Below are 14,701 nucleotides of genomic sequence, written 5' to 3'. Positions count from 1 at the left end.
TATTTTTCCACTCACAGGAAAGATGTTCTGCCTGGAGCACCACCTGTTTCCCCACTACCCCCTTCACTGCCCAGGGTGAAGCAGCATCAAATGACCCTCTCCCCAGCAGGATGGTCTTAAGCTTTCACCTCCTAGGGGCATTTCATAGAGGCAGTAGAAAACCAAAATACCCTTTTGACCTTAAAAAACAATGCCTTACACCTCTACTGAAAGTGTTTGTTTGCTGAATTGAAGAGTTTAAGGAATGAAGTTATAATGGTAGAATATCAACTGAAATTCTTGTGCAGATATGTGACCCCAGGTGAGGCCCCTAATTTGGAGAGTAGAGGCTCTGATCTCTAGCCATCCAGCCTTTGGCCCAACTCGTTCTTTCTTTTCTAGAAGTGCCATTCTGCCTTCCCCCTGCTGCTGCCCTCTTGAAGCTGTGCTATGGGGGCCCAGTCTCGGTGAGTCTGGTTGTCCGCCTTTCCCCAATCCCCACCAAATCCACTTTCCGCCCCCTCCAACCCCCCATCCTGCTTGGGATTATGTAATAGGAAGTTCTCAACTAGACTCCCTTGGGAGGGAAAAGGGGCCTGAGAGGGAAAAACAGCACAACAATACAGAGCACATGAGGCACAACCTCTTCCTGTCCTCTAGACTGAGAGCTCCCCAGAACGGGGCCTCCTCTTCTGTTTTCTCCCATACCTCCCCCCAACCCTGGAGCCATGCAACCCAGGGCTTGCCACATAAGGCCGAGTATTCTACCCTCCCCTCAAGCTGCTGGAAAGATCCTTGGGCAGGACTAGCCTTAAGATAAAAAGCAGGCTGTTTCCTTGGGAGCAGGGGTGTGTCTGGAGAGGGCAGGGTATCAGCAGAAGCCCCACTGAGTCGAACAATGGCAGGAAAGGAAACCACATAGTTGCCACTGCATTTTTCTTCAAGGCTGAGTCCGCGCAGACCTTTCCTGGAAGGGATGGTTGTATAGCTGTTTCCAGAATAGAAGGTAGTATTTCTTCAAATGCTTTTCAAAATGGGGTGTGTGTGTGTGTGTGTGTATGTGTGTCTCCCTCACAGAAGCAGAGACAGAGGAGCGAAAAGGAGCCAGATCATAGAGGCCTTCACCACCAAAGCTTTGATTTTTTTCTAAATGACATGATTGAATTTCACAAAGATTTCCTTGGCTGCTGTATGGATTGGTTTGCCGGGTCCAAGAGCAGAAAGAGTTAGGAGGCCACTACAGTGGTCCAGGTTCCAATTGATTAGTTCCAGTGTGGGATAGTGGTCAGGGGACAAAGAGGTCAACACTGGCCCTTACTCAAGGAGGGGAGAAGGGACCAGAGTACTTGGTGAAGGGAACCAGGAGAATAAGACTTGCTCTGGAGCCAGATCGAGGGTCAGATATCTGGGGAAACAATGACAAGAACTCTCCCAGAAAACCCATAGCTTGGGCTCATAGAACAGGCATGGCTGGGGCTCAACCCCTTCATGTGGTGTTGGAAGGGAAACTGAGACACACTCTCAGGAACAGAGGGTCACAGAATGGGAGCCTCGGCTCCAGTCCCAGGCTTCCTGCAATGGCCACTCAGTTCATCCCCATTACTCCTGAAGAAGGGAGTTCCCATTTATGCATATCACACCCACCGCCCACCAGCCCAGGGGTAGAGGGGAGACCAATGAGGAATTCTGGCTATGACAAGGCTGCTGGAAGCTCCACAGAGGAGGGTCAGTACCCGCCCCCACCCAGATCCAGATGTACAGAGAGAGATAAATTTGGAATGTGCAGGGATAGGGGACTGGACAAGGCTGGCAGGAGCCAGAGTTCCTGGCACCCTGGGGAATTCGGGGTAGGGATAGCTGGCAGCCCAGTTCTTTTCTCTTTCCCTAGCTCCAAGAAAGATCCTCGTGAATCCTGACATTTCAGCATGCCCTCCCAATTACTTGAATCTTTTTTTAGTGTCAATGGAGAAAGGGGAAACACTTCTTGGCCTAGAATCAGGTCCACTGGGTGGTAGCTTCAGAGATGCACATTTCAGCCAGCTCCCATCCTTGGAGGTATACAGACTGGGATGGGCCATGCTGTTGAAAGGGGGTGAGTCCGGGGTCTGAGATTCTAGATCCCTGGAAACAGGATACCAAAGTTCTAGTGCAGCTGTGGTTACTAATTTTCCATATGACCTCAGGCCAATACCCTCCTGTCTCAGAGTTTCAGTTTGTTCTTCTGTGCTTTTGTGATTAATGGGGTCAATGGCAGAAGCCAGACGAGAAACCAGATCCCAAGCCAAGGGCCAGTTTGTTGGAATTTGGCCAGACAGTGTGTGCAGTCTGGTTTCCATCCAGGCCGTCAGACACTCCTGCCTGCCTTCAATGCCCTTCTAAAAGGTACTCCTCCTCCAGGGAAGCCTCACAGATTATCTTCTTCCTCCCCATGTCATACACTGCTTGGTCCAGGGCTGTCCAATAATACTTGTTGCAACTATGGAAAAGTTCTATAATTTGCACTGTCCAATATATTAGCCAGCAGTCACATATGGCTGTTGAACATTTGAAGTGTGGCTAATGTGCTAAAGAACTGAATTTTAATTAATTTTAGAAGTAAATTTAAGAAGCCATATGTGGCTACTGACTACCATATTGGATAATACAGGTTTTAGCCAAGGCTTTTCTCTCTCTGTTCCTTGGTTATAATAGTTCATAGGAGTTACCATTTATTGAGCACTTACTCTTTGCCAATTTTTACATAAGTGTTTTTTTTTTCCTCTTTTTTTTCTTTATTTTATTTATTTATTATACTTTAAGTTCTAGGGTACATGTGCACAACATGCAGGTTTGTTACATATGTATACATGTGCCATGTTGGTGTGCTGCACCCGTTAACTCATCATTTACATTAGGTACATCTCCTAATGCTATCCCTCCACCCTCCCCCTGCATAAGTGTTTTATACACATCTTAGTGAATCCTGGAAATTCCATTTTAAAGATGAAGAAACCAAGGTTAGGTAAAACTGGTTTCAGGTTGCATAGAAAGCTGAAGAACCATTCAAGTGTGGGTCATGTTCTCCAGTCATTTAAGGAACCTTCCAGGGCCCAGCCTGGGGTTCTCCTTCTATACTTACTCTAGAGCACATGGCTGGACACCAGGGCCTGGGGAGGCTTATCAGCAAGTATCAATTGGTAGATGGTAGACACCTGATGAAAAGAAAAGAAACTATATTCACTTTCCATCTCCCAGGGACCCAGAAATCCTGGCTCCTGACATCCCACCTTAGGTATCTCTCTTTTTGCCTTTCTCCTGGACTACAGTGTCCTTTTGTCACAAACTCAGAACTCAACTGGGTGCTATGTGCAGAGGGCTGGGGAGGGGGTGTCACAGGCAGGCCCAGAGAAAGCCATCCAGGCTGAGAGCTGGGTTCTAGAAGGATCCTTGTTTTTAATCAAGAAAACAAGAAATAGTATTATAATAGCTACCTTTTATTGAGCACCCACTTTGTGCCAGGCACTTTACATACATTTGTGCTTATAATTCTTACAACAACCTGGGGAGGTAGGCATTATTATCATTTTACATATGAGAAAACAGAGGCTCAGCAAGGTTAAGCAGCTTGTTCAAAGTCACAGAGCTGGTAGATGAGTGATAGAATCAGCACTTGAGTTGTGCATCTGTGAGGGCCCCAAAGCTTTCATCAGGCATTTTCCACACTGAGAAAATAAAGAAGGTAGAGAAGTGGTGTATTAGTCTGTTTTCACACTGCTGATAAAGACATACCTGAGACAGGGTAATTTATAAAGAAAATGAGGTTTAATGAACTCACAGTTCCATGTGGCTGGGGAGGCCTCACAATCATGGTGGAAGGCGAAAGGCACGTCTTACGTGGCAGCAGGCAAGAGAGAATGAGAGCCAAGCTAAAAGGGAAACCCCTTATAAAACCATCAGATCTTGTGAGACTTATTCACTACCACCAGAACAGTATGGGAGAAACTGCCCCCATGATTCAATTATCTCCCACCAGGTCCCTCCCACAATTATGGGAGCTACAGTTTAAGGTGAGATATGGGTGGGACACAGCCAAACCATATCATTCTCTCCCTGGGCCCTCCCAAATCTCATGTCCTCTCATTTAAAAATCAATCATGCCTTCCCAACAGTCCCCCAAAGTCTTAACTCATTTCAGCATTAATTCAAAAGTCCACAGTCCAAAGTCTCATCTGAAACAAGGCAAGTCCCTTCCGCCTATGAGCCTGCAAAATCGAAGGCAAGTTAGTTACTTCCTAGATACAATGGAGGTACGGGCATTGGATAAATACACCCATTTCAAGTGGGAGAAGTTGGCCAAAATGAAGGGGCTAATGGCCCTGTGCAGGTCCAAAATCCAGCAGGGCAGTTAAATCTTAAAGCTCCAAAATGATCTCCTTTGACTCCATGTCTCACATCCAGGTCACACTGATGTAGAAGGTGGGTTCTTATGGTCTTGGGCAGCTCCACCCCTGTGGCATTGCAGGGTACAGACTACTTCTTGGCTGCTTTTACAGGCTGGCGTTGAGTGTCTACAGCTTTTCCAGGTGCATGGTGCAAGCTGTCAGTAGATACACCATTCTGATGTCTGGAGGACAGTGGCCCTCTTCTCACAGCTCTACTAGGCAGTGTCCCAGTGGGGTCTCTGTGTGGGGGCTTCCCCTCCCACATTGCCTTAACAGAGGTTCTCCATGAGGGCCCCACTCCTGTAGCAAACTTCTGCCTGGACATCCATTCATTTCCATACATTCTCTGAAATCTAGGCAGAGGTTCCCAAACCTCAGTTCTTGACTTCTGTGCACCCACAGGCTCAACACTACACGGAAGATGCCAAGGCTTGGGCCTTGCACCCTCTGAAGCCAAGGCCTGAGCTGTACCTTGGCCCCTTTTAGCCATAGCTAGAGCAGCTGGGATGCAGGGTAACAAGTCCCTGGGCTGCACACAGCAGGGGGACCCTGGGCCTGGCCCATGAAACCATTTTTTCCTCCTAGGCCCCCAGGCTTGTGATGGGAGGCACTGCTGCAAAGGTCTCTGACATGCCCTGCAGACATTTTCCCCATGTCTGGGGGAACATGGTGATTAATATTTGGCTCCTTGTTACTTATGCAAATTTCTGCAGCAGGCTTGAATTTATCCTCAGAAAATGGGTTTTTCTTTTCTATCTCATCGTCAGGCTGCAAATTTTCCAAACTTTTATGCTCTGTTTCCCTTTTAAAACTGAATGCTTTTAACAGCACCCAAGTCACTTCATGAATACTTTGCTGCTTAGAAACTTCTTCTGCCAGATACCCTAAATCATCTCCCTCAAGTTCAAAGTTCCACAAATCTCTAGGGCAGGGGCAAAATGCAGCCAGTCTTTTTGCTAAAACATAGCAAGAGTCACCTTTACTCCAGTACCAAACAAGTTCCTCATCTCTATCTGAGACCACCTCAGCCTGGATTTCATGTCCATATCATTATCAGAATTTTGGTCAAAGCCATTTAACAAGTCTCTAGGAAGTTCCAAACTTTCCCACGTTTTCCTCTGATCCCTCCAAACTGTTCCAACCTCTGCCTGTTACCCAGTTCCAAAGTTGCTTCCACATTTTCGGGTATTTACAGCAGCACCCCACTCTACTGGTATCAATTTATAGTATTAGTTCATTTTCACAGTGCTGATAAAGACATAACCAAGACTGGGTAATTATAAAGAAAAAGAGGTTTACTGAACTAAAAGTTCCACATGGCTGGGGAGGCCTCACAATCATGACAGAAAGGCACGTCTTACATGGCAGACAAGAGAGAATGAGAGCCAAGCCAAAGGGGAAACCCCTTAAAAATAATCAGATCTCATGAGACCTATTCGCTACTACCAGAACAGTATGGTGGAAACTGCTCCCATATTTCAATTACCTCCCACTGGGTCCTTCCCACAACACATGGCAATTATGGGAGCTACAATTCAAGATGAGTTTTAGGTGGGGACACAGCCAAAGCATATCAGGTGGGGAAAGGGCTGCATTCTCTAGGGGGTAGGGGACTGGTTTTGCTACTAGAGCTGTTGATAGAAGCTAAAGTTCACCCTGTTTCCCACTTACCCTCTCTGGCATGCCACTTTTCTCCAGACTCAGCTGCAAAGTCAGAAAAAACTCACTCTGACTGAGGTTGCTCTTCTTAGAAAGAGAAATGGCTAGCATGGTGGCTTATGCCTGTAATCCCAACAATTCAGGAGGCCAAGGTAGGTGGATCACGAGGTCAGGAGTTTGAGACTAGCCTGGCCAACATGGTGAAACCCCGTTTCTATTAAAAAATACAAAAAGCCAGGCATAGTGATGCATGTCTGTAATCTCAGCTACTCAGGAGGCTGAGGCAGGAGAATCGCTTGAACCTAGGATGGGTTGGTTGCAGTCAGCTGAGATTGCGCCACTGCACTCTAACCTGGGTGATAGAGCAAGACTCCATCTTGGGGAAAAAAAAGAGAGAGAGAAAATGGCTGAGATGAAAGACCTTCCCGTCTGTTTATTGGTAGTTGTCAGCGTGTGCATGTAGCCTGTGTTCAGAAGCACAGACCATCAGAATAAGAACATCACTCCCTTCTAGACCACACCCCAGGCACATGTGCAGGGAGTGAGGCAGCTGAGGAATCTTAAAAGGGCTATTTAATTTCCTACTAGAGTCCCAGGGAAACCACCTGGGAGGAGGCTGGCTCAGCAATCAGAGCCTCAAATTTGCTCCATGCCCCCCCTCCAGTTTATCCAGCCTCAGAAAGGTTGTGCTCATTTCATAGATCAGGGACCCATGATTTGTGTGTGTGTCTCTCTCTCCCCCCCTCCCCCACAAACACACACACACGCACACACACACTTGAGTTAAGGCACAAAGTCTGGCCTGCATAGCCCTGCAAGTCCGTTTCCATCAGGCACATCTGGCCCAGGGCTGAGGCCATGTATGTACACAAATGGGTGAGTGCAGTGTTAGAAGTCTCTTCACAAATAAGGAACATGATGATGGCTCTGTGCTAAGCCCAGTCCTCCTGTTCCCTGGGAGGGGATCTCTTGCCTCCTAGTCAGTTAGCCAAACACCTTCTCCCCAGATGGACTGGGACCAAATCAGCCACAGTTCAGATGAGTGCTGGGGACTCAGGGCCTGACTTCTAACACTAAGAAAGCACACTTTCTAAGTGTGGTGGGGGCTATTTGGGGACCTTAAATAAGATCAAGTCCCCACCTCAGATGGAAAAAGATGGCCACCAAAGCCAGGATGGAGAGGTTTCTCTTTGTGCTTTGAAACCTCAACCATGTATAACAGGAACAGAGCTGACCTTTTTCCTCTAAGCTCTCTGGCTTCCACCCCAGGGAAGAGGTTTCTGCAGACTGGTGTGAGTGTGGGGGTGGAAAGGGCACAGTCAGGATTGTGCGTTGGAGCAGGAGATTGCTTCAGTGCCCCCTCCCCAGACCCCACCCTTAGCAGCTGCTTCCAGCACATTTAGGTCAGCAACCACTTAATGGGTGGCATAGAGGTGGAGGTTCCTGGGAGCACATGGTGCGGGTGTGACGGAGGGTTCGAGGTCTGCATGAAGGCTGGGAGCTGTGCGGTTACTGGGCCCTGGGCTGGGTCAGGACGCCCAGGTAAAGTAGGCGATCTCATCCAGGTCGACCGGGTAATCCGTGAGCAGCACCGGCGTCTTGTCGAAAAGCTCACCCTTGTAGCTGCGCCACTTGCCGGCGGGCAAATAGACGTCACGCTCCTGCTTGCCCGGCTCCAGCACCGGGGCCACAAGCAGCGTGTCCCCAATAAGGAACTGAGAGTCTATGCGGTGAGCTGTCTCGTCGCCGGGCGCAATCCACCAAAGGGGGCGCACAATGGGGTCACCCGTGTCGGTGACCTCGCCCGCCAGCTCAAGCAACAGCGGCGCCACAAGCGAGGCCCGCAGGGCGGCGAACTTCTGCGCGATGGCCACCACTTCCGCGTCGTAGCGCCAGGGCGGGATAGAGAACTGCATGGCTGGCATAAAAGCGGCCACTTCCAGCCAGCGAATGTAGAGCTCGCGCTCGGGCACATCGCCACCGGCTGTACGCTGGGGCACAGCGTTGCCGCCCACCATATCGGGTAGGATGAATGGGTAGCCCAGCATGCTGACGGTGAGCACCGCAGGAATGAGTGAGCGCAGCCCCAGGTCGTAGCCCCACACAGAGTCACGATCAACCAGGCGAAAGAAGCAGGAGATGTTCTGTGACTGGTAGCCCACGCGCACCTCTGCCAGCGAGAAGAAGGGTAGCGCCATCTCAGTGTAGCGCCGGCTCCAGACGCTGGGGTCCGGCAGCGGCCGGTAGGTGCTGAAGTCCCGCGGCAGGTAGCTGACCTCACCCGCGTCGAACTTGAAGGAAGCCACGGAGTAGCGAGAGCGCAGCCTCCGCAGGTGTCCCTGGAACCAGTCGCGGGCTTTTGGGTGCGTGAAGTCGAGCACCGCGCCGATGCCGTTCCACCAGCGCACCAGCGCGGGTAACCGGCCCGTGGGTTCGCGCACGAACAGCTCGCGCTCCACGCCCTCGCCGAAGCGCGACGAGTTGTAGTTGACAAACGGATGCACCCAGAGCGTGACACGGAAGCCGGCGTCGCGCAGGCGGCGGAACATGTCACTGGCGTTGGGGAATTTGACCTCGTCAAAGTCGAAGTCGCCATAAGCAGGTGTGTACATGTCGTCGATTTCCAGGTGGCTGCTGTTGAAGTGGTGCTGGCGGATCTGTTGGGCAAAACGCAGCACCTTGTCCTGGTCCACGGCGCGCCCGTACAGCGCCCACGTGGACCAAATGGGGTCTCGGAAGGCCTCGGGTGCTGGCACCCTCGACGGCTTGTTGAAGTAGCGGCGCACCATGTACTTGTGGATGGAGGTGACGTCCGAACCCACGCACACTCGGTAGCTCAGCTCTGGCGCTGCAGCGCTGCCGGCGTGTGGCTTGTAGGGCGTGTTGTGGTAGCGCGCCTGAAGCCTCAGCGAGCGCTCGGTGCCGTTCCAGCCCAGGTGGAAGGGCACCGAGTCGTTGACTTTGATGGCGGCCGCACGCGAAGATAGCCAGTAGCGCTCGAGGATGCCCCCAAATGCGGCATCGGAGGAGTAGACATCGCTTGTGACGAACGGCTGGGGCTCCTGTTGGCCTTCCAGGCGGATGGGCCAGTGTTGCGTCCTCATCTCAGCGCCACCATACCAGTGGGCCGCGGCGTCGCCCAAGAACATGGCGTGCTCCACTGCCCGGCCCGGCGCCGCCTCCTCCCAACGCACGCGGTAGCACATCACTGTGTCCTTGGGCCGCACGGTCTGGATGAAGAAGTGCAGCGGCCGCCCATCGGCCGTGAGCGAGCAGCCCAGCAGGGCGCCATCGCGACTGCAGGAGTCGAGGTCCAGCGCGCCGGAGCGGAAGGCCAGGCGGAAGACCTGCTCTCCCTTCTGGTTGCGGATGGAGAAGCCGCCAGCGTTGAGGTCCAGCAGCTCCGCACGAAGTCGCTCCGCCTTGCGTAGGGAGACGCTGTAGTAGCACCAGGCCACCACCGCGGCCAGCACAAGCAGCAGCCCCAGAACCGCAGAGCCCAGCAGCGGTTTCAGTTCTTTGGAAGGCTTGGGCTTGGCAGGCGAGAAGTTGTCGGGCAGGAAGGTGTACATAGCTGCCGCTGCGATGGCCTCGGGGTTCTGACGGTCTGTGTAGCAGCCAGACCGGCGGCGGCGGGGATAGGCCTGGCTCTTCTCCTGAGGATTCTGGAGCATTAGTGGGCTGCTAAGAAAGGAGTGGGCCGTGGGGCTATCTGACCGAGCTCATCTCAACCTGCTCTGGAAGGAGGAGAGAGAGATAGAACTGAGCTTTCTCATCCCATGATATTTCCATTTGCTGCTGCAAGCTACGAGGAGGTGTATACTTTGGGAAGGTGAATACTGGAACCTGAGGGCTTGACGAGTTTCAAAGGTGAGACCCTTACTGGGACAATCTGTGTCTAACCCACCCTTTCTCATGGGTCCTAATGCTTGCCCAAATTAGGAGTCTGTGACTGGGGGGTGGTGCATGCGACTGGGAGATGGCACACATCCTTATTTTCCCAGTGGAGAAAAGAACCCTGAGAGGGTCAGGAAGCTTTCCAGGATCACGGGATAAGCCAGGCCTCCCCGGATCACACATGGGGCCGTTCGGGCTGAAGAGATGGGGAAGGAGCTAGAGAAGTCCTGCTCTCCTAGAGGTGTGGATGGCTGGGGTGGGAGAGGGTGCATTGTCCAGCCAGCTCCTTGAGACTTTTTTTTTTTTTTTTTTTTGAGATGGAGCCTCCCTCTATCACCCAGACGGCAGCGCAGTGGTGTGATCTCAGCTCACTGTAACCTCTGCCTCTTGGGTTCAAGTGATTCTCCTGCCTTAGCCTCCCGAGTAGCTGGGATTAAAGGCGCACACCACCATTCCCAGCTAATTTTTGTATTTTTGTTAGAGATGGGGTTTCCCCATGGTGGTCAGGCTGGCCTCGAACTCATGACCTCAGGTGATCCACTTGCCTCCATAATTGCTGGGATTACAGGTGTTAGCCACCTCGCCTGGTTCCCCTGGAGACTTAACAGGATGGTAGGCTAGCTTCCCTGTCCCCAGAGCGGGGAGAGGAGGAAGGAAGGGAGAACAGCTCAGGAATGTGTTTTTATCCTGAGTCAAAAGCCTGATGAAATCTGGAGATTAAAGAAGACACCCAAAGCCAGACTTAGTCCCAGGGCCTGGTTTGGAGGGAGGTAGAGTTGGGTTCAGACACATTAGGGCCTGGGGCAGGAGCCTGGCATGGGGGCCAGTTGTTTCTCACATCTGCTTCTCTTTGCCCTCAAACTCACCCTGCTGTCAGCCATCCATCACCAAATCCATTTCCCTGTCTGCCTTCCTGCTCTGCTCCTGGCACCACATCTGTGGGCCAGCTACTTCCTAGCTCTGTTTCACCCACTGTCCTGTTTCTGTCATAGTTTGGGCGCTGTCACTTTTCCCCTGTATTACTGAACGCTTCCCCCAACAGGCCTCTCTGCCTCTTTCTCACCAGTGCCTTCTGATCACAGCAACCATAGTGATCTTTCTACAGCACTTGTCAAACTGTGTCTATCCCTAGCTTCGAGAGCTGCTCATTACTTCCATGATGAAATTTAAAAGTGCTTTACATTGGAGGCATGATGTGTTCTCAGCTACTGTTCTGATTCCATTTCCAGCCAGTCCTATCTTGTGATTACCAAGCTCATTCCTTCCCCAGCCTAAATCCTTTAGGCCACCTGCTTCAGGAGATTTCACCCACCTAGCTTCGGCCAATGCACCTCCTCCACCTACCTGCTTTCCAGGGATCGGACACCCACCACTACCACTAACACACATAAACTCTGACATACTATATGCTAAACATCCAGATATGAGGCCATGCATGGTCCTCGTGCCTGTAATCCTAGCACTTTGGGAGGCCAAGGAGGGTGGATCGCTTGAGCTCAGGAGTTTGAGACCAGCCTGAGCAACATGGTGAAACCCTGTCTCTACCAAAAATAAAAAAAATAAAAATAGCCGGGCATGGTGTTGCGCACCTGTAGTTCCAGCTACTTGGGGGGCTGAGGTGGGAGGATCACTTGAGCCCAGGAGGTCGAGGCTGCAGTAAGCCGAGATTGTGCCACTGCACTCCAGCCTGGGTGACAAAACAAAACAAAACAAAACAAAAAACAAACAACAACAACAACAAAAAAAAACAGATATGACTGCAGGGAAACACAGGCTCAGGGGAAGAATTGTGTCCTACTCTGCCACTCAAGGCCACTGACCGTTCCTGTCTCAGGCTTCAGAGCAGAGTCCAACAAAGAAATAGCACCACCCAGGTGCACACACTTGCATACACACAGCCAGACAGTTGGTTGCCCAACTGCTCCAGCTCAGAGGAAGAGAAAGAGACTGGCAAATAATAATTAGCCTCCTCCCAGATGCCAGTGTCTGTCTCTAAGTCCCCAGGGACTTCCAAGGGGATGCCGGAACTACTCAGGTTTTTCACTTCCCCCATGCAAGAATGTAAGGTGTAGAGCAGAATTTGATCCTACATGTCAATACACAGCTCCTCCCATAGGCACTCCCCACATGGTGCTAGCTCAGGGCCTCATTCTCAGTGTCCTCTGCCCCCAGCTGCCTAAGCTTGTCCGGAACAGACTCTTATTCCCTTTCTCTCAGTCTACAACGACTTAGCTTTCCTCCCCATTCCTGTATAGATACAGCTTAGAAAACCCCTCCTGGAAAATGCAGCCAGTGGCCTTTAGCTGATGCCCTCAAGCTGAGCAGAATCCAAAGAAGGCCTTAGGTGGTTCAGATCATACCTGTGAGTTTCTATTCATTCATTCAAGATAACCAAAGCCCCATTCTGGGCACCAAGGAAATAAGGAGAGAGGGGGTCAGTATCTGAAGAGGAGAGAGACTTCCTCATCCTCAAAACTTTCATATGAAGTCAGCCTATCTCATGAGGCCTGGAGGCAGGAAGAGGCCACCAAGGTGGATTCAAAAGCCTTTCCAATAGTTAGGTTTTGAGAATCTTAATTTTCTGGAATCTGACGTTCTTTGATGAAAGACAGAAGCCCACAGGCCTGGGCACCCACCCACCCCAGGCACCATGATAGTGTCCCAAATGCCACCACAGCATCCAGTTCTATCAACAATGTGGAACAGCAGACATAGTACAGTGACCATTTTACAGATGAGGAAACGTGGCCCAAACAGAAAAAGGAACTTGTCTGAAGTTAGCCAGGTAGCAAGGCTGCCTGGATCTAAAATCCCAGCTCAGCTCCCCACAGTGTTAAGTTTTAGGAGATGGGAGATAATGATCTGACCTGGCTGCCTGAATGCAGTAGCAGAAAGGAGCCCTGGGGCTGAGCTGGTGGGACCGGCTTCCATCAGATGGGCATGGTGAGGCCTGTCTTTCCAAGGGCTGGTGCTGCTGCTTGCTCCATGCCGACCACGAGAGCCTCTTAGGGGCAGCAGAGAGGGCAATTTTAATGGCATCTGGTACCGGGACTTTGGGGGAGGAAGTCTGTGGTTCTGGTGTTAACAGTGGTGCCAGAGACCTCTAATCTGCTGCCTCCGCCATCTAGTCAACCCAAGGCTAGTGCTAGCAGGTGGAGTCTGCAGGGTGGGCCTCCCTGGGCTCTGCCCGCTGAGCCTTTCCCCACTGGACCCTCAACCTCAGTCTTGGCTGCCACGGCTAGTCTGGTCTAAGGGGGAGGGCCACGCCCGGCTCAGCTGAGGGGAATCCATTCCAAGTAGAATCGTTAGTTGAACACAGTTCCCAGAGGGGGGATGGAAATATCAAAGGCAACTCGATCCGGCCCATCTCCCTCTCCTGCCCGGCGACGGGATCCGCGGGGATCGAGTGACTGCTTACACAGCCTGGAATACTGCACAGCCACCCGAGCAGCCCGCCCGAAGGCTATACTGTCCGAGGGGCCGACCGAGGTCAAGGGACCTGTCGCCTGGCGGGAATGCGGCCGTGAAATGGGCCCAGGTGTTCAGGCTCGCTCCACCCATTCATCGGTGGGAGCGAAAGTTCAGGAATCGTGCTCCTTCAGCAGCCCCCCGCCTCCCACAGCCCTCCCGCTGGGCTCACCCATTGCAGTTACAGCCCGGCAGAACCGGGGGTGAAGGAGCTTCCCGCCGATCCCCTGCGCTTGAACCAGAGTGAAGCTGCCCCCGCGCCGCGCGGGGCTCTGCCTGGCAGGGTACAGCTGAGCCCCTCCTCGGGCCCCGCCCTGGGGCTCCTCGGCCACGCCCCAGTCATCCAGTCTCGCCTCGGGCCTCAGAGTCCAGCCCTGCCCTTGACGTTCGACCCCTCCTCCCAGGTTATCAGGCGGACCTGAGGCCCCGCCCCTCAGCCCCACCTTCCTGCCACTGCTCTGTGCTCTGCCCCTGGCATTTCGGGCTTGCTCAGTCCTGCGTCCCGAGTCTCCGACTCCCGCCGGCGGGCCCGCCCCTGCTGGGCCACTGCTTAACCGCAAGCGGGCTGGGCTCGACCCCAGGCCTGCTGGGACATGTAGTTCTGCAGAAAGGAGCAGCTGCGGAAGGTTGGGGTTCTTGCACCTCTAGGCTAGGTTTGAAATGAGAATGAGAGGGAGAGAGCTGCAGGGTAAAGGAGCAGGGCTCGCCATTGGAATTCCTTTTTTCCTGATTTGGGCAGGTGGAGGCCATATCGGTATAACGCTCTCACAAGCCCTCAGTTTTCCATGTGGAAAAGTGGTGGCGGAATTCCGCGATTATCTTAGCGCCCAATGCAGGGTGCTTCCAATCAAGGGCCCCACGGAGGGAGCTGTAGTTCCAACCTGCCGGGAGCCCAAGCTGTCGGTTCTCACCGGACCAAACCAGCGGTGTCCGAGGTCAAGGACTGAGAAGACCGGTTTCTGCTCGGCATTTTGCAATGTCACTCGCCTCCCCAACCGCCACCCCTAGACTAGTTATTTATAGGGTCCAGCCCCTCCTCCTAAGTTACAGCCTTTAGTTAGAAACGCCCAAGCTGCGGAAAAGTGGGCGTGCCCCGCCATGCCCTTCTCCCTGGGGGGCTGGGCAAGACTCTGAGGTTTTATTTCTTTTTTGTTTTATTTTTATATTTATTTATTGTTGAGTGTCGTTCTTGTTGCCCAGGCTGGAGTGCAATGGCACGATCTCGGCTCGCTGTAACCTCTGCCTTCCGGGTTCAAGCAATTCTCCTGCCTCAGCCT

The 14,701-nt window shown here is 52.3% G+C and overlaps 1 protein-coding gene across 13 annotated transcripts; it reads right to left on the bottom strand.

Annotated features, from left to right (window-relative positions):
- Window positions 1-3,431: 3,431 nt before the first annotated feature.
- MYORG (myogenesis regulating glycosidase) lies at window positions 3,432-13,936 on the bottom strand. Of its 13 annotated transcripts, none has more exons than XR_012424623.1 (4): window positions 13,597-13,712; window positions 12,824-12,960; window positions 3,794-9,796; window positions 3,432-3,680 (listed from the first exon to the last, which is right to left on the bottom strand). XR_012424623.1 is itself a non-coding variant. In XM_005581475.5 (3 exons), the coding sequence occupies exon 3, from the start codon at window positions 9,731-9,733 to the stop codon at window positions 7,589-7,591; it is 2,145 nt and encodes a 714-aa protein (XP_005581532.1). In that variant the 5' UTR covers window positions 9,734-9,796; window positions 12,824-12,960; window positions 13,597-13,712; the 3' UTR covers window positions 3,432-7,588. The 13 variants fall into 13 exon arrangements, 6 of the variants coding, with proteins under 6 accessions (XP_005581532.1, XP_065387073.1, XP_065387072.1 ...); XR_012424624.1 differs by having other exon boundaries at window positions 3,794-9,791; XR_012424625.1 differs by lacking the exon at window positions 12,824-12,960 and adding an exon at window positions 11,546-11,643.
- Window positions 13,937-14,701: the final 765 nt, after the last annotated feature.

The sequence above is a fragment of the Macaca fascicularis genome, chromosome 15 (assembly GCF_037993035.2).
Source record: "Macaca fascicularis isolate 582-1 chromosome 15, T2T-MFA8v1.1".
Taxonomy (NCBI): domain Eukaryota; kingdom Metazoa; phylum Chordata; class Mammalia; order Primates; family Cercopithecidae; genus Macaca; species Macaca fascicularis.
Note: the sequence above shows the minus strand (reverse complement) of the source record. Positions and strands in the feature narration are given on the sequence as shown.

Bases quoted from the DNA above. Each gene is read 5' to 3' on its own strand.
- MYORG (XM_005581478.5), bottom strand. From the start codon at position 9,733: ATGCTCCAGAATCCTCAGGAGAAGAGCCAGGCCTATCCCCGCCGCCGC.